A 19,841-nucleotide genomic window follows, 5' to 3' on the forward strand; every position below is an offset into this window, starting at 1 on the left:
GCTGATCGCCAAAGAATTGATGCTTTTGAATTATGGTGCTGGAGGAGACTCTTGAGAGTCCCATGGACTGCAAGAAGAACAAACCTATCCATTCTGAAGGAAATCAGCCCTGAGTGCTCACTGGAAGGACATATCCTGAAGCTGAGGCTCCAATACTTTGGCCACCTCATGAGAAGAGAAGACTCCCTGGAAAAGACCCTGGTGTTGGGAAAGATGGAGGGCACAAGGAGAAGGGGACGACAGAGGACGAGATGGTTGGACAGTGTTCTCGAAGCTACCAGCATGAGTTTGACCAAACTGCGGGAGGCAGTGGAAGACAGGAGTGCCTGGCGCGCTCTGGTCCATGGGGTCATGAAGAGTCGGACACGACTAAACAACAAGAGCTAAATTCATAGAGTCAAGCATTTCCAGAGGACAGAATATGTGTATGCCCAGTATCTCCAAGCATCCTTCTGTATATTGCCAGCAGGTTTTACAGGGGAATGTTGCTTCAGGACTTTGGAGCTGGAAAGTAAATAAGCTTGCCAGTGAATGTTGTGCAGTGTACACCCTGCTTGAGGAAGATTTGATCCTTGGCATCTTCGACTGAGATCACAGACAGCGGGGCTGTTGGGATGCAGCCAAGGAAACGGGGGCAATTTGCAAGCCCACAGCTGGCACCAGCCCACCGGCCGATGTGCGGGGCGATCTCCTGTCCTTGGTTCAGTGTCAGCGACCCCAGCTTTAGAAGCTGGAGCATGCTCTAATCAGCAGAGTAAACGCTACACAACAGAAGCGGCAGGGAGAGGCTGCGATGAGCATATTTACAAGCAGTTTGTTCAGCGTACATCAGGACAAAAGGAAAAACATGTCTTCTCCCCTTCATGTCCAAGCAAGCAGCATAAGCAATAGCTATACTCAAAATGGAAGTTCTCAGCAAGCTGTGCTGGAGTGTAAACAGGCATGTGACACACAACAGTCATGCCTGCACTTAAGGTGGAACGGAATATCCTAACAGGGGCTAGGACTCTGCCTGAGACCTTTGAGACCCTCTTCCGTTCAGAATAGACAAACACAGACTAGGTGGGTCAGGGGTTGCGAACATGTGGGCCTCGAGACTAGAATTTCCCCACCGTCCCTGAGCATCAGCCATGTTGTCCAAGGCTGATGGAAACTGCAAGTGATCAGTGCAAGTCTCTGGCAAAAGCAGGCTGCCCCCGCTCCCCCAGCAGGAAGGAAGAGAAGGGATTTTGAGAGTGGGGGAAAGAGGACAAAGTGGTGGTAGAGAGAGAAAACAAGGCGGCCCAGGCCACTTTGGGTTCTGGTGCCACTCATCACAACCATGCCTGCTCCTGATAGGTTAATTCGAGAAAATGTGGCCCTCAAAATAGAAAGATATCCCCCTGCCCTAGTTTCTAGGACAGTGGTTCTCAACCTCTGGGTCCCGAGATGTTGTTGGACTACAGCTCCCATCATCCCTGACCACTGGTCATGCTGGCTAGGAATGATGGGAGTTGTAGTCCAACAACATCTGGGGACTCACAGGCTGAGAAACACTGTAGAGGGAGCAGCCCTGTTATGAATAGAAGTTGCGCCATAGATGTTCTCCTCCATGATCTCCATCTTCTGAGCAACGCAAGAAGGTCATATCCTGCTGCATCTTCCACACCACACCTGTCCTATCAGGAAGGGTTGGTGTGGCCGATATCAAGAGCCCACCCAGTGGCTTTCTGACTTATGGCCTGTGCTTTTGTACAGAGGACTCAACAGAGTGAGCAGCTTCGTGTATATCTCAGTGCCCTTGTATGCAGGAGCTTGTGGCATCCACAAAACCCCAAAATTTATGAACCTGTTCTGCTGAATGGGGAAATGGCTAACTGAACAAGAAAGAATCTCTGCCTTCCTGAGAGAAAACTCCCCACCTTCTGATGAAAACTCATTCCTTCATTTGAGCATGGGATGCCAGGTTACTCAACCAGCTAATACTCTAGAAACATGACCCTGAGTTTAGCAGGATTCAGTTAATGTGTGTATATACAGTCGTACCTTGGTTTTCGAACAGCTTAGTTCTCAAACGTTTTGGCTCCCGAACGCCGCAAACCCAGAAGTGAGTGTTCCAGTTTGTGAACTATTTTTGGAAGCCAAATATCCAGCGGGGCTTCCTTGGCTTCCGATTGGCTGCAGGAGCTTCCTGTAACCAATCAGAAGACGCGATTTGGTTTTCAAATGTTTTGGAAGTTGAACGGACTTCCAGAATGGATTCCATTTGACTTCCGAGGTACGACTGTATATGTCTTGCTTCAGCTGTTGCTCCTTCTTCCGTTGTTCTAAACCTTTGCCTCATGCTCTTGGGATGTGTTTTTTTAAAGTCCATATCCATGCAGTCGTGAATTAATTAACAATGACGCTTTCTCCTTCTTATATGTGTTTCCATCTACCAGGTGTGATTTTAGCCTGCCCAACCCATTGCTTGTTGCAGTGAAGCATTGACCTTCATTAATACTAAGCTGTGAAGCCATACTTAGTACTATTATCATTTGCATGAATATGCTGTTTACATGTCATTTAAGGAATTTGGGGTGGGGGGGGATGGGAAGGATAAGAAATCGGGGAGGGAGACTACGTCTTACATGAAAAGGTATTTTTCCTCCCAACAGGTGTTCAAAACTATGATGTGGGACATTGAAATAAGCATGCCAGAAAACTAAATTCACAGTTGGATGTAACAAAAGTTTGCTGTATTCATAAAGAAACCAAAGAACATTTGGTTTCCACAGGACCACAGAAATAAAGAATTGCAGAGAAATTTAGGCTGCTTCTATATGACTTGTTTATTGAGCACCCAACCCGATTTGCTTGCAGGGAGATTCGACAATGCTGGCGATTTAATGAGTGTTCATTCTGCTTTGTTTGTGGGGAGGATATATGGTGTTGCACAAAGCAAATGCCATCCCACACTTTCCATTGCATTTTCCCCATCACTTTCCTTACTGCAAAAAGCCTGAGCTTTAAGGGGAAGCGGGTTTGTTGTGCAAGACCTTCTCAAGCAACTGTAATTGCATGACTTGAATTTGCCAGCATGTGATTGAATCCCACCCAAAAAAAGTAGTCTGGAAGTATCCTGTGTTTGTCTCCTGAAACCCTTGCAAGGAGCGCCCTCTCCTCTTTGTCAGCAATCTTCAAAGAGTGCGAGAGGTTTGCCTATCATGAGGGATATTGACCCAGACCTGGAGATCCCACAAAAAGTTAAGAGTCTTTAGGATCTCATATGAGTGAGATCTCTTTTTGAGATCTCAGTAAAGATGAATTGAGTGCATGGGATCCTGAAGGACTTTTTATGACATCCCATGGAGGGTCAAAAATCTCAAATCCCATGAGATGCAACAACAGCAGCAGCAGCAACAATTATAGCCACTCTTGGAGCTTATACAAACACACACACACACACACACACACACACGGATGTGAATGCTTGCCCAGTGTGTAGCATGTTGGATTTAATTGTACAGTGGTACCTCGGGTTACAGACACTTCAGGTTACAGACTCCGCTAACCCAGAAATAGTCCCTCAGGTTAAGAACTTTGCTTCAGGATGAGAACAGAAATCGTGCGGTGGCAGTGGGAGGCCCCATTAGCTAAAGTGGTAGGTACTTCAGGTTAAGAACAGTTTCAGGTTAAGAACGGACCTCCAGAACGAGTTAAGTTCTTAACCCAAGTTACCACTGTACTAGTTGCTGGTGGGGATCCAGAATGGAAACTGTGCAAAACTGGTCAGAATTTCTATCAGTATCTTGTTACAGTTGCAGCTGAGTGGTGTTCTGATTTGCAGATGCAAATGTCTTCCCCCCTATTCTTCAGCATCAGGAGTTTATTGCTTTCAAATATTTCTCCCAAGTATGTGAAATTTGCTCACCTCGTTGCTGTTATCTTTTCACCAACTACCACTAAAATACTGTTTACCATAACTTGCAGTGGATATGAAAGTGAGTCTTCTTTTGAAGCCAGCCGGAGGTATTATTCTTGAATCATCTTCTTTTTGAATCCCTCCCTTTTCTACAACCAATGCCTTGTTTCCTTACCCCAATTACAACACTTTGCTAGAGAATATTAACTAGTAAACTTCTCCAATGCAGTGGTTCCCAATCTTTTTTGGGTGGTGGGGTGGGTTTAATGTCCTGGTCAAGTAAATATCTGAATACGAGCCGCAAGAAATTTTAAGACCCAGTTTGGACAGTTAAGACCCTCCAAGAACCAGTGGCTTCATGTGATAGAGGAACAAACCATCGTTCTCTTCCTTATCCTTCTTCACATAAGCAAACCGTTCATGATTCTTCTAGTTTCATTCCCAAGTTTCAGTGAATCAGGCAGCAACCCTATTATCAACTGACCAGAAAGTAAGTTCCATTGAACTCAATTGGACTTGCTTCTGAGCAGACCTGCATAGGATTGCACAGACATTCACTATGAACTAAGATGAATTTTCATTTCAGCTTCTACTGGTAGTTCTTGTGGCATCAATTGGGAACCACTGTGTTATCAGATACCTGATAACTTCAGGGAAATTAACATCGCCCAACACATTTTTGTGCCTTCTGAACTCCTGTAATGTGGAAACTTGCTAAGTTTACATTAAATGCTTCTAACTAACACTCAGTATTTCACAGCACCCATATCTCTTTTATCAAACTGCAGGTGAAACTTGTGGAGAACCTATTGTGATGGAACGTAGCAGCACTTTTTAAAAGAAACAAATGCCGGCAATTTATTTTAAAAATGCTGTGCATTTCCCATAGTTGTTATACATATTTTGAATGAGAAACTTTGAATTCAAGATTTGAATTTGTAGTTGCATTTTGAATGTGGCATTTTAACTGCGACATTCAAATGCTGTAGACACAGTGACTTAATTTGATAGTATTGATTTTGACTGGAGAGGAAATCACCTAAGTTGTCAAATCTCAAATACTAATCTCTATTGCATGCATCTTATTAGAATGCTGGCAGATACTAATACCAATGCACGTTATCTATCAAATCCTGACAGATTTTTTTTTTAATGCATGCCAGCTGTTAAATACTGTCAAATATTAAAGACTATTATATACTCATCATTAAATGCTATGATGCACCAGGAGTTTTCCAAACTGCCATTTGCACCATCTTGGGTTCCTTTGAAGCTTCTCAGGGGTTCCTCTATTACAGGGGTAGTCCACGTGATGCCCTCCAGATGTTGGTGGACTACAAATCCCATCATCTCTGACTTTTGGCTATGCTGTCTAAAGCTGTTGGTCAGCAACTACAGTGTAGTCCAACAACATATGGAGGGCACAACATTGACTGTCCCTGCTCCATGAGGTCAATAATGGTCGATAAGCTAACCCAAAAGGCAGCTTGCAAACCATGCTAATCATCCTCTTCAGTTCGTACCTGGAAGGGAAGGTTGTAGGTAGGCTGCAGGGCATGGTTTGAAAGCACTTGATGCTGCAGTTTTGTTGAAGCGAAGGAGGTCTGGGACTGATCCATATCTCAGTAGGAGGTCACCTGGGAATAGGGAAGTGGGTGGCGCTGTGGTCTAAACCACTGAGCTTCTTGGGCTTGCCGATCCCCACAACGGGGTGAGCTCCCGTTGCTCTGTCCCAGCTCCTGCCAACCTAGCAGTTCAAAAGCACACCGGTGCAAGTAGATAAATAGATACTGCTGCGGCGGGAAGGTAAACAGCGTTTTCGTGCACTCTGGCTTCCGCCGCGGTGTTCTGTTGCACCAGAAGCGGTTTAGTCATGCTGGCCACATGACCTGGAAAGCTGTCTGTGGATAAACGCCGGTTCCCTCGGCCTGCAAAGCGAGATGAGCGCCGCATCCCATAGGCACCTTTGACTGGAATTAACCATCCAGGGGTCATTTACCTTTACCTTATTTACTACCTGGGAATCCTGTGTACAGAGCCTTGAGATCTATCACTGAAAAAGGATGGAACATTAATGTTACAGGTGGGACCTGCAACAAAATGTTGCAGTATATTCTCCCTCCTAACAAGAGTGTTCCTGTTCACGGTTTCAACCAGCCATTCGAGCAAGGCATCCCGCCCGCTGTTTTGCATTTCTCTTCTGCAGCCCAGCATGCTCAGCTTTCTTTTGGCAGTTATCTCGCTTAGGTGTCTGCCAAGGCCAACGCAGAAGTGGCCACCAATGGCTAGAGGTCGCAAAGGCGCCATCGAGAGCTTCTGTCTTTGACTAGCTTCCTGTGCATGCTCCAACAAATGTGCAATTCTTCGGAACCTGTTGTCTATGCTTAGATGGTGGAATCTATGCAGCTGGAGTTCAACTTGATAGAATCATAGAACTGCAGTGTGCGGATCCCGGGGGCTAAGCGAGAGGCAAGGTCCAAATCCAGTCTGAGGTCGAAGGTGCGGTGTGGAGGCTGTCCGTCAAAGCTGTAGCTGGGTCCGAGTCAGGAGGAGTCAGGAACTCTGGCAGAAGAGCAGGACAGGATGCAGGCAGGAACAGGCTACCAACAACGTTGCTACTGCAACCTGGGACTGGGGCTGACTGGCTTTTATCTGCCCCGAGGCATGGGGCGGCCCCGGTCCACAGGTGACTCGCCTCTCCTGGCCTGCAGGCGAGCACTCCTCCTGCAGTTCCCTCCGCCTCTCTGCCCTGAGCCTCTGCAGCTCAGGAGAGGCTGGAGGGTTACCAGACCCAGAGGCAACCTCTTCTTCCCCTGACGGGGCTGAGAGTGGAGCACCTGCAGGCAATGGGTCCTCCATCACCTCAGGAGCCAGAGCAGACTCAGCTGGTGCCTGCACCTGAGGATCCAGCACAGGTGAGGACCCTTCAGGCTCAGGCCCCAGCCCCGGCTCAGCTGGTTCTGGAGGCAGGGAGTCCTGTGCAGGCTGGGATTCCTCAGGTTCAGCCTCTGAGTCTGAATTCCAGGCCATCACATGCAGAGTTGGGAGAGATCCCAAGGATCATCTGTTCCAACCTCCTGCAATACAGGAATCTCAACACGTTGTCTCCCAATTTGAAATCATACTGGACCTTGCTTGTAAAGAACACATTGATTGGGCGCATGTTCATTGGAGAGCCCAGCGTCAGAGTGGGCGATTAGTATAAATAGAGCACATGTGGTACACATTTTTACTTGGAGTTCATCATGGGAAGAGAAAGCAGTGGCAGGGATGGGTGCTCCTTTAACGTAACCTTCTCCTGGAAAAATACTTCCCCTCCTTTCACTCTTGTTATAACAGCTGCTTTTCTCTTGCGTGCATCTTTGTCTCTTACCAATTTTGCTATAAACCATGTGTGGGAGAAGCTCTGCCTGCCCACTGCTCCTAACGCACTCACCTTTCCCACCAGGAACCGATACTCTGTGGCTTATGCGGCCCAGAAGCCCTGGCTCCTCAATGCTACGGTGGAGGAAAACATCACCTTTGGCAGCCCATTTAATAAACAGAGGTAAGGGAATAATGCTTCTAACAGCCGCACTTCTTCCTGCTCTTTGCTCAGGTAAGGAAGACGGAAGAGCAAAGCCATAAAGATTCCCAATGGGGATTTTTAGTTGGAGAATGGCAACCGCTAATTCGGAGGATGGGTGCAATGCATCAGGAAATCTTCCCATCCCAGTGCCACTGAAATGACTATATACTATTGTTGTACTCTGTATTTTGGGTCTATGGACCACAATAAAACTGTGTGTGAAATGACAAATACGAGCAAAAAAGGTATTCCCTCCCACCTCCAGCCCAGTCTTCCCTGTTGTCTCACGAATTGTGATGTTGAGATCATGCATCTACAGAGAGAACCCATAATTCAAACCTTTGCACTTATATTGCAAAGAGTGGGGAACTGAATCCAGGCAGTGGACCGGCTCCTGATTTGCACAGAAACCCCAGAGTCACTCACCTGTGTCGATCACCTGACGACAGCCTGGAAGCTTCTTTGCCTAGGAGTAAAATCCAGACCTACGTCCAGCCTGCAGTCAAGCACAAGCCACAAAAACAAGATGAAAAAAATTGCTATTAGCTCTGCTAGCGTCTGTCAGGCTGTGACCATAAACTTTCCCCATTGCCTCATGGCTCAGTGGAATAGGAAATACAGTGGTACCTCAGGTTACATACGCTTCAGGTTACAGACTCTGCTAACCCAGAAATAGTATCTCGGGTTAAGAACTTTGCTTCAGGATGAGAACAGAAATCGTGCTCCGGTGGTGTAGCAGCAGCAGGAGGCCCCATTAGCTAAAGTGGTGCTTCAGGTTAAGAACAGTTTCAGGTTAAGAACGGACCTCCGGATCGAATTAAGTACTTAACCTGAGGTACCACTGTAATCTGCATACAGAAGACCCCAGGTTCAGTTGCCAGCAGGTTCAGGTACAGCTGGGACAGATCTTGCCTGAAATCCTGAAGAACTGCTGTTATTCAGCACAGACAGTATCAAGCTCGATGGACGCAATGATGTAACTTAGTTAAAATCAGCTTCCTGTCTTTGCACTGGCCCTGCCCAGAGAGCCCTTTGTGCCCATCAAGTTTCTTCTATTCCTTCAACAGGTACAAAGCCGTCACAGATGCGTGTTCTCTGCAGCCTGACATCGATCTCTTGCCATTTGGAGACCAGACCGAAATTGGAGAAAGGGTAAACGAAGCATGAGGAATTTGTGGTTATGCTCTTGGTCCAAGTGGATCCATGATCACAGCTGTTGTTAGTAATGACATCAGCAGAAGCTGGTTTTCAGCAGAAGCAGCCTCAGTGCTCGCAACACCCAGCAATCCAGAAGCACCCCCCTGTCAGTTATTGGGGCATGATTTCTTTGTCTTACAGGGCAAAGGCTGGCCCAATAAATGTTGCTGCCTGAGGCAGAGCAGGAAATGGCGCCCCTCTCCCCTGGGCTTAAGCCCAAGTGCATTATTATCCAAGGCCAGCCAAGTTATTTTGGCACCTGAGGCAGGAGGAAGCCCCACACGTGCCTTTCCTAATCCTTGGCAGTAAAAACGATTACAATAATGTATTAAGTAACCAGCAATGTGCTGCCTTTTCAGGACACCCATATTTTGCTGCCTCACTTTGCCAAATGATAGGGCCGGCTCCGTCTGAGGTCTTTACGTTCACCGGCAGGTGTGCCCTCGACAACATTCAAAACCTTAAAAGCCTTTTCAACAAATTACAATTTCTAAGTTTTTCCATAAACCCCTGGGCAATCGTCAGGTGAAACCCACTATTGCTTTCTGGATTAAGGGCACTGATATTTGGTATTCTGTGTCCTTTGCCTGAATGGTTTCCTGCCTCCAAATCTATCTGGGTTTTTTCTTTGCCCCGATGTCAGGAAGCTGTAGTGATCAGGTGGGATCGCTAGGAGGAATTTTAAAAAAATATGGAGCAAGCCATTTGTGTCAGCAATGAAAGCATTGCGTTGACTGAGTTTGAGCCATTTTGATATGATTTCTGATCAGTCCATGCCTCTGCATCAATGTGCTATTTCTCTGCCTTACAGGCATGTATAAGCATTCTAAATGCACAGGCCAGTCGCTTCACCAGGGATCCTGGGTCATAAAGATAGAAGGTAGCTTTGATGTAGTTTAATCTTTAGATAGATATTAAGGGCCAGGAAGAGAGTTCACAAGGAGATGGTAAATACTGCCGTCCTTCCTCTCCTGTTTATTCCTGTTTATGACCTCCGGGGTTTTCCTAAAAACATTCCTCCTTTATTTCTATTTTATTTACTCTGGACTACTATGCATGCTCAAGTAGGAAATAGTTTCTTTGTAGTTTAAACTTTAACTTTGTCCCACATGGGTTTTTTTGAATAGCTCAGAGGAAATCTGATTGGTTCTTACGAACACTGTGTAAAAATTTTTTGTGTGAATAAAACAACCTGGGCCAAGGGGTGGACAGGATTATTATTGGCACCTCCTCCCAGAGTCATGCCTCATGTGTATTTTATTAATCAGAGTCCAATCCTTCCTTGCTTTGGGAACGCTACAGGAAGCCATGCTAGATACTTGGAGAATTTAACTATTCTCAAATACTGTTTTGGGTTTTCACTAAAGCTAGGTTTAATTGCTTGCCCTCTGCTGGATTGGACAGTTTGAGGGTACCCCTTAACTGTTTACATATACAACCCTTGGCTCATATGCTTTTTGCCTGTAATTTCTATTCAGAGAACCGAATCAGATTGGTGACTTCTTTTGTCTCAAAATTTCCAGGTAGGACTTCTGAATGCTATCTGGCCTACTTTTGGACAGATTCGAACAAATTATTAACAGTGACTGTGGCTAGATTTATTTTTCTGGCTGCAAAAACACAGAAATGAAATCTCCCCAGGCTAAACCTATCCTTGTCTGGTTGCTGTTCTCATACATTACCATTATTAATCTGTAATTTTAATAATAATGTTAATAATAATAATAATAATAATAATAATAATAATAATAATAATAATTGTTGTCAATTATTTTAACTCACTTTTAACTTTCATATTTTAAGGTATCAAGTTTTATATCTTATTTTAGACTTGTTTTAAACATTCCTGATATTTTACATCTTTTATGTATTACAATCCACTTTAATTTATTTTTCTGTTATGAGATTTTACCTGTATGGATGTTGGCTTTATTTTGTTCAGGTCCACATAATAAAAACATTCTGTCATCTGTCTTCATAAAAGAGGGCATTTGCAGCTTACAAATAATTTTGGGACACTTTCTTCCCTATTTGATTTCTGAGATGCACTTTCTATCTTAGTTGTCGTCTAGGTTTGGCAACCAACAGCCCTAATATTTAATATAACACATCATTACATAAATTTGAAGGCGTTCTTGGGGTGAGGGGTTAATTTTAGAAACTGGTTATTTCAAGGCTTTGGCAAATCAGACGTCGTTGGCACTTACTCAAGAGAAATAATTTTGCATGGCCTGTTGTACCCATTAGGGAATTAACTTGAGCGGAGGTCAACGCCAACGAATCTGTGTTGCTCGGGCTCTCTACCAAAACACCAACATTGTGTTCCTGGTAAGGCTTTTTTCATACTTCAGTTTTAATTCTTTATTTTTTAGATATTTTTTTTTAAAAAATTGGTTGTGCTATCCAAATGTCTTTTGTGCGAAAATTCACAAGGAGTGCATAAGCATGCTATACACACCACAGATTCAGATATCCAAATGGCTGGACCTTCATGCAGTACTGTTCTTTGTTTGTTTTAAATCAACCTTTAACAAGCCTTACTTTTGCTGATCCACGGCAGCCATTTTGCCAGAAACCAGGGAGGGAGGGGGGAGGGAAATAAGAGAGCTCCCGCCCTTCTTTGTTTGCCTTTTGAAAGGTTTCAGATTGTTTCCCCATGTTTTCCCATCTTTTGGTGTCAAAATTCTGCGGTCGGGAACGTAGTAGAAATTTCCCCATGGAAATTGTTGACTTGGTATGTGAACATTTGCCTAACAAATGATTTCCCCGAAAGCACATTGTGTTGGGATAGGAAGACCTGCAGGTATTATGCTTTAGCCTGGTTTCAAAATGCTCTCTTTTCATATATTTAATTCCAGGATGACCCATTTTCTGCCTTGGACATTCACCTGAGTGATCACCTGATGCAAGAAGGCATCCTGAAGTTTCTTAAGGATGACAAAAGGACCCTTGTATTGGTGACTCATAAATTGCAGTACCTGCCACACGCGGATTGGGTATGCATCGTGGACTTTCTAAAAAAAATAATTTGCCGAATTTTCTTTTTTATATATATAAATTTTTATTACCTTTTTAAACATCATTTTCAACAGTAATTAAACATACTTTTGCATCTTATTCAGTTTTTTTGACTTCCATCAATCCTGTCTGAAAATTTTACAATCTAGTCTCTCAGTATGCATTTCTTATTTCCCCTATTGCATTTCAAACTCATAACCAATATCTCTATCTTTTCCTACTTTGTAACACTTCGTATATTTCTCCTTACAAAACTTCCTGTAGTCCTACTAGCTTAATTTGTTGATTACAGTTGCTCTTTAAATACAGTGGTGCCTCGCAAGACGAAAAGAATCCGTTCTGTGATTCTCTTCGTCTAGCGGCTTTTTCGTCTTGCGAAGCAAGCCCATTGACGGATTAGCGGATTAGCGCTATTAGCGCTATTAGCGGCTTATCAGATCCTTCTCCTTGTGCCCTCCATCTTTCCCAACATCAGGGTCTTTTCCAGGGCGTCTTCTCTTCTCATGAGGTGGCCAAAGTATTGGAGCCTCAGCTTCAGGATCTGTCCTTCCAGTGAGCACTCAGGGCTGAGTTCCTTCAGAATGGAGAGGTTTGATCTTCTTGCAGTCCATGGGACTCTCAACAGTCTCCTCCAGCACCATAATTCAAAAGCATCAATTCTTCGGCGATCAGCCTTCTTTATGGTCCAGCTAATAATAATTTTTATTTATACCCTGCCCTCCCCGGTCAGAGCTGGGCTCAGGGCGGCTAACACCAATAAAATCACAGTAAAAACATAATAGGGGGGAAAGAAGGGAGGGGAAAAAAAACACCAATTTAAAATAAAGGTTAAAATGCAATTTAAAATGCAGCCTCATTTTAAAATAGCCAATAAATCAAGACCATAAGGGGAGGTAAACATAAGGGTCAGACTGAGTCCAAACCAAAGGCCAGGCGGAACAGCTCTGTCTTGCAGGCTCTGTGGAAAGATGTCAAGTCCCGCAGGGCCCTAGTCTCTTGTGACAGAGCGTTCCGCCAAGTCGGGGCCAGTACTGAAAAGGCCCTGGCCCTAGTTGAGACCAGTCTAACCACCTTGTGACCTGGGACCTCCAAAATGTTGTCGTTTGTGGACCTTAAGGTCCTCCGTGGGGCATACCAGGAGAGGCGGTCCTGTAGGTACGTGGGTCCTAGGCCGTAGTGGAGTATGCACTGGAGGTCCCATCAAGACTCTGACATCACCCATTTACCTGGAAAACGTTGATCACTTCTCCTATCTGGGCAGTTATCTTTCCACAAGGGCCAACATTGATGCCGAAATCCAGCATTGCCTGAGCTCTGCGAGTGCAGCTTTCTCCCAATTGAAATGCATTAGCAGGGAAACCAAAATGCTTGTTTCCAAAGCTATTGTCCTACCAACCTTACTGTATGGTTGTGAAACGTGGACCACTTATAAACGCCATCTGCAACTCCTTGAAAGATTCCATCAATGGTGTATCTGAAAAATTTTGACATCACTTGGGAAGACAGGCGAACTAATGCCAGTGTACTGAAAGAAGCAAAGATCACCAGTGTCAAAGCAGCGATTCTTCAGCATCAACTTCGTTGGACCGGTCATGTTATGCCGATGCCTGATTATCATCTTCCAAAGCAACTACTCTATTCCGAACTTAAAAATGGAAAGCGTAATGCTGGCGGGCAACAAAAGAGGTTTAAAGACTCTCTCAAGGCAAATCTTTAAAAATGTAGTATAAGCACTGATAACTGGGAAACACTGGCCTGTGAGCGCTCCAATTGGAGAACAGCCTTTACCAAAGGTGTCATGGGCTTTGAAGACACTCAAACTCAGGACGCAAGGGAGAAACGTGCTAAGAGGAAGGCATGCTTGGCAAACCCACACCATGATCAACTCCCACCTGGAAATCTATGTCCCCACTGTGGAAGGACGTGTAGATCCAGAATTGGCCTCCACAGTCACTTATGGACTCACTGTTAAGACTGTGTTCATGGAAGACAATCTTACTTGGCTACGAGTGATCGCCATAGAAGAAAGAAGAAGACCCCTGTGAAGCTAGCAAGCAGAACATGATCCCTGTGCCCACTGGACTAGATGGGCCACTTGCCTGATTCACAGGTTCTTCTCATGTTCTTATGAATGCATGTCTGACGCTTGGAATTCATCCTTATTTGTTTATTGCAGTTATACCCCACTTTTTCCATCAAGGAGCTCAAGGTAGCTCCCCCATCTCATATAATCCCCACAATACCCCTGTGAGGTGGGTTTGGTTGAGAGGCAATGGCTGGTCCAAGGTCGCCCAGTAAAGCTTCATGATTGAGTGTCGGTTCGAACTCTGGTCACTTAGGTCCTAGTCTGATGCTCGTAACCAATGAACCACACTGCCTTCACTTACAAAGTTTTCAGGGTTGGAGAGATCCTCCTGCTCAGATAACTGGTTAAGAAGACCATCCGTTGAAGAGAAATGATGCTGGTTTCAGGCCGGATCATCTCAGGGCTCTAGTGTGCTGATTTAGCACATCCAGTCCCCGCACGTAACCCATGAGCAGACCATGCTAATCTCCTGGTAGTCTGGAATCATAGAGCAATTGCTGGGTCATCAAGGTCAGCACTGATAGCACAGTCCAGATGGGGCGGGAAGCACACAATGCAACAGGCAATTTGTTTTCCAGACGCTGTTTTATGTATATCTGATTTTGTGCTAAGGCTCTGAATGGGTCTAATTGGAAACTTGCTGAAGGACCAAATTATATATGTTGTTGAGAGGTGGGGAAGAAGTGCAGTGAAAATATGCCCTTGCCTAATTCACCTTTCCTGAAACAATGTACAAACTGAAAGGCAGGCATCCCTTGATATTCATGCATCTCCAAATTTTGCAGGGCAGTTCTCCACCCCCACCCAAAATAGGGAACTGATAGGAAAGAATGGATAAAAATGCATGTATCCATGCAAAAAAAAAAAAGAAAAAGAAAAAAGAAAAAGCATTACATTAGGGGACATGACTTGCAAAATATGCATATTAGATAAATTTGCATATAACGTGTGTATATTAGGAGAAATGCAATGCACACCAATGTGCAGACAGTTTTTCATAAGGATTTTTTTTAAAAGCAAAGCTTAAACTAATGCAGAAATGTGGTTATCCTAAGATCAGGGAAATGGGAAATTGAGAGAAAGTAAAATTTGCACACTCACCCATCCCTTGGGTTGTTGAATTTCCAAATTAGCACATCATTAGGAACCTAGAAGGGACGCCGGTGGCACTGTGGGTTAAACCACAGAGCCTAGGATTTGCCAATCAGAAGGTCCGCGGTTTGAATCCCCGTGATGGGGTGAGCTCCCGTTGTTCGGTCCCTGCTCCTGCCAGCCCATCAGTTCGAAAGCACGTCAAAGTGCAAGTAGATAAATAGGTACTGCTCCGGCGGGAAGGTAAACGGTGTTTCCGTGCGCTGCTCTGGTTCACCAGAAGTGGCTTAGTCATGCTGGCCGCATGACCCGGAAGCTGTACGCCGGCTCCCTTGGCCTATAGAGCAAGATGAGTGCTGCAACCCCAGAGTCGGTCACGACTGGACCTAATGGTCAGGGGCCCCTTTACCTTTACCTAGGAACCTAGAAAGCTGCCTTATAATGAGTCAGACCATTGGTCCTTCCAGTTCAGTAGTGTCTACACTGGCCGGCAGTAGCTCTCCAGGGTTTCTGGCAGGAGTCTCTCCCAGACCTACCTGGAGAAGCCAGAATTTGAACCCACAACCATCTGCATGTAAAGGATTTGCTTTGTCAACTGAGCTATGGCCCTTGCCCCTTCCTTCTCTTTCTCCTCAGATCATTGCCATGAAGGATGGCACCGTGCTTAGAGAAGGGACCCTGAAGGACATCCAAACTAAAGATGTCGAACTCTACGAACACTGGAAAACGCTGATGAATCGCCAAGACCAGGAACTGGAAAAGGTAACGCAAACAGCAGAGCTCCATTCAATACAAGCTGTGGATCCATATTTGGCACACCATATTGACGCGGGTGGCGCTGTGGTCTAAACCACAGAGCCTAGGGCTTGCCGATCAGAAGGTCAGTGGTTTGAATCCCCGCAACGGGGTGAGCTCCTGTTGCTTGGTCCCAGCTTCTGCCAACCTAGCAGTTCGAAAGCACACCAAAAATGCAAGTAGATAAATAGGTACTGCTCTGGTGGGAAGGTAAACGGTGTTTCCGTGTGCTGCTCTGGTTTTGCCAGAAGTGGCTTGGTCATGCTGGCCACATGACCCGGAACAACTGTCTGCGGACATAAGCCGGCCCCCTTGGCTAGTAAAGCGAGATGAGCGCCGCAACCCCAGAGTTGTTCATGACTGGATTTAACTGTCAGGGGTCCTCTACCTTTTTATTGACCTATCAGGTGGCATTTCCTTAAGGGGGAGCAGAACTCCTTTCCTCTTTTGCCATCCAAACGTGGCTTTTGTGCTTGCTTCACACATGAAAGCATTTCTACCCAGAATGTCACTTCAGGAATTCGTCAACAGATGATCGGATGATGTGTTTTGTCCATTCTTGGCTACCACATTTCACAAAGGATTGGAGTCTACCGAAAACCAGTCTAAAATGCACTTAGCACCAGAGTTAGCTGCTAGCTGCACACCAGCTAGTCAGAATACACAGCATTCCTCGTTCCTTCATGGACTTGTTATTTATTCGCTCCAATTCTTGGGGAACAACTACCCCTCACCGCTGTCCATTCTGCTCTCTGTTGTTCTGGCCAGGGTTGGCCCACCTGAAAGGCAAGGTGAGACATCCACCTCAGGTGCCAGATCCACAGGGGCAGCAGATCCAGCCTCCAAGTTTGACTAGATGATCCTTGGAGTCCCTTCCAACCCTTCAGTTCTATGGTTATCCCATTTCAAGGGGACATTCTAACCAGCCAAAAGCACTTAAAAGCACCAGGGGCATTGAGCCTAGTCCGGTGTGGTTAGAAAGGCCTGGAAAGTTGCATTTGGCTCCCAAACCTGAAGCTTCCTACGTCTCACCTAAGTAGTCCTTGCAGAAGTTTCATTTTTGAAACCTTGATTGTAGGATATGGAAGCTGACCAGACCACCCTGGAAAGGAAGACTCTCCGAAGAGCTATGTACCCAAGAGAATCGAAAGCTCAGCTGGAAGATGAAGATGAAGGTAATGATATACCCTATATTGACTGACTGATTGATCCTTTGCTTAAAGAGGGAGAGAGAGAGAAGAATTTAATGAATTAATTCAGTGAATAATTTTTGTCTCCATGTTTGCATTTCCTTAAATTAACACATGGAGTTGAGCAGTATCCACATAATTTATCAGTTAGTTTGTTTAGAAAAGCATTTCTCGCTTTGCTATTCCAGATTATGCCTTCACCATATTTAGATGCTTCAGTGTATCTGAAGAAGTGTGCATGCACACAAAAGCTCATACCAATAACAAACTTAGTTGGTCTCTAAGGTGCTACTGGAAAGGATTTTTTTATTTTGTTTCGACTACAGCAGACCAACATGGCTACCTACCTGTAACTATATTTAGAGGGACGTTATAGCAATATATCAGTAGAACAGCTTCTCTGTATATATGGTGCTTGAGCAGTAAAATATTTTTATACTGCTCTTTGCATTCCGAACCAAGGGCAAAGTTCATTCTGAACTCCTTAAGTAAGATACCTAATGGTCATGATCAAGTGAAAACAACATATTCGTTGTCTGGTTTTGGCACATTTTTGACAGATATGTGAGATTTTTGGCTGCCCAAAAGCTGAGAAATTTAAAATTGAGTGAACTGCAAAAATTTAGTTGGATAATATAATAATAATTTAATAATAATTTATTATTTGTACCCCGCCCATCTGGCTGGGTTTCCCCAGCCACTCTGGACGGCTTCCAACAAAGATGAAAAATACACTAAAATGTCACATATTAAAAACTTCCCTGAACAGGGCTGCCTTCAGATGTCTTCTGAATGTCAGGTAGATGTTTATCGCTTTGACATCTGATGGGAGGGCGTTCCACAGAGCGGGTGCCACTACCGAGAAGGCCCTCTGCCTGGTTCCCTGTAACTTGGCCTCTCGCAATGAGGGAACCGCCAGAAGGCCCTCGGAGCTGGACCTCAGTGTCTGGGCAGAACGATGGGGGTGGAGACGCTCCTTCAGATATACTGGACCGAGGCCATTTAGGGCTTTAAAGGTCAGCACCAACACTTTGAATTGTGCTCGGAAACGTACTGGGAGCCAATGTAGGTCTTTCAAGACTGGTGTTATATGGTCTCGGCGATTGAAATGTATTAGTTCCGTTAACCTTATGTATTCTAATATTCTTTTCTTCTTTTAACCTTTTGTACATTACTATTTCTGGTATATTTTAATGTAAAGATATATTTTGGTTGATGCTGGGATGGTTGAAACAACAGCAATAAAGAATATGATTAATATAAATCTGTTATTTTTACACACACACATATAACTTCATGAAAATACGTTTTTAATTATGCATTTGTTCACAAAATACATATTTAAATACTTATTTCATCTCGGTGTCTTTGTTTCTAAATTTATTCTACCCTAAAATGTGTAATTTATTTATTTATTACACATTTTGGGTACTTTTCCCAGTCATAAAATTCAGGGAAGTGCAAAATCTGAAGAGCAGTCACAATCTCGTCCATGTATTTAGTCCAGGAGGTGTGAATCAGGTCTGTTCACATACAATGTGGACCGCCCCTGCTTGCAGCTGAGACACACATGCCAGATGAACTGACTAAGTTAAATTTGTGACCTAGCAGAGGAAGAGGAGGAGGAGGAAGACGATGACAACATGTCAACCGTCATGAGACTTAGGACAAACTTGCCCTGGAAAACCTGCTGGCAGTACCTCACCTCGGGAGGGTTTCTCTTACTCTCCCTGATGATATTCTCAAAATTGCTGAAGCATTCGGTCATCGTTGCAATTGATTACTGGCTGGCACAGTGGACATCAATGACTAACAATGGCAAGGCATTGTGTTCCACAGAGGAGCCGGCCAGAAAGGTAGGCCAACATGCAGAGGTTAAAGCGGTTTAGGGTTGATAAACAGGTTTATGGTTTGATAAGCAGATAAACAACCTGCAGGGTGGTCCAACGCATGGCCTGAAGGCTGGGTAAGGAGGCCCTTGGCTTTGGAAAGGGGGCATGGGGGCACTGACAGGGTCCAAGAGTCCCCCACCCTTCTTCAACCAGCCTAGTTAGTGCTTTCCCAAATTTGGAAGGAGACATACCCTCCAAAATTCCTGAGATGAAAATAGGGACATTTCTCACTCCCCCCCAATTGGAACCCCATTTTTGTCCCTCTCCCCACCCGTAGAGCATTTCCTCCACCAATGGGCACAGCACACACGCCCTCCACCGTTTTGAGAAAACCCCACAATCCCCATTTTATTTTATTTTTGTCCTTTGTAGATTTACAAAAAGATAAACACATACCAATAAATACATTTCAGAAAGGGGGCAAGATTAGACATGGATGCACAAAGCAGTTTGTGGAGAAGGAGTATGTCTGATGGGAGGGTACAGTCTATGGAGAGTCCTGAGGGCGAGATAGAAAAACACAGTGCTCCATTCAGCCCCTAGGACTAAGGCTCCCCATCACTGGAGCAAAATGAGACACTTGGGGCTCACTGCTGGACTGGTATGTTAGTCCTGCTTTTTGCCCTTGTATTACCCCACTGCTTAGAGACATTCCTTCTAAGGTAATTTCAGCAGTAATATTGTGATCTAGTTTTGTATCTCAGCCGTATTCCCACAGGCGCACACAGGAGACCAGAAAACTTCGTTCTTTCCCCCAAAGTGCTATAAAAACATTCAGTTAATTTGAATAGGAAGTGCACAGAGTCCTAAAACAGAAGTCTTTGGAACTATGACCCACCAGCTGGACTGCACCGCAAAACTAAGCATGTCTTTGAGGGTGCTTCATAATCAAAGGAAAATTAAGTTGTTTCCCAGCAGGGGCTGAAGGCTCTGTCAGTGTTGATTCTCTTTGTTTCTCATTTTTCCAGTCTTAACTTCATGTCTCTGCATTTTGCAGCATTTTGCACATTATTATTTTTAAACAAACCTTCCTGAAAATTCATGAGGATTTTAGTGCAAATTTAGAATTATAATGTTATTGTATTGTTTTAACAATAAAACATGTTTATATGCAGTTTTG

At 44.6% G+C, this 19,841-nt stretch overlaps 1 protein-coding gene across 10 annotated transcripts in view; it reads left to right on the top strand.

The window, feature by feature from the left end:
- Positions 1-19,841, top strand: part of ABCC9 (ATP binding cassette subfamily C member 9) — a 92,318-nt gene that overhangs the window by 40,352 nt on the left and 32,125 nt on the right. For 4 of the 10 annotated variants that reach the window (XM_082238706.1, XM_082238705.1, XM_082238703.1 and 1 more), the window contains 8 exons: positions 3,952-3,990; positions 7,332-7,430; positions 8,519-8,603; positions 10,896-10,976; positions 11,507-11,644; positions 15,481-15,606; positions 16,718-16,814; positions 18,438-18,685. In XM_082238706.1, the coding sequence (XP_082094832.1) occupies positions 3,952-3,990; positions 7,332-7,430; positions 8,519-8,603; positions 10,896-10,976; positions 11,507-11,644; positions 15,481-15,606; positions 16,718-16,814; positions 18,438-18,685 (913 nt within the window). The remainder of the gene's footprint in view (positions 1-3,951; positions 3,991-7,331; positions 7,431-8,518; positions 8,604-10,895; positions 10,977-11,506; positions 11,645-15,480; positions 15,607-16,717; positions 16,815-18,437; positions 18,686-19,841) is intronic. The other 6 variants (XM_082238708.1, XM_082238707.1, XM_082238711.1 and 3 more) reach the window with 3 other exon arrangements.

This window comes from Podarcis vaucheri (assembly GCF_965113315.1).
Source record: "Podarcis vaucheri genome assembly, chromosome: 10".
NCBI classification, from domain to species: Eukaryota; Metazoa; Chordata; class Lepidosauria; order Squamata; family Lacertidae; genus Podarcis; species Podarcis vaucheri.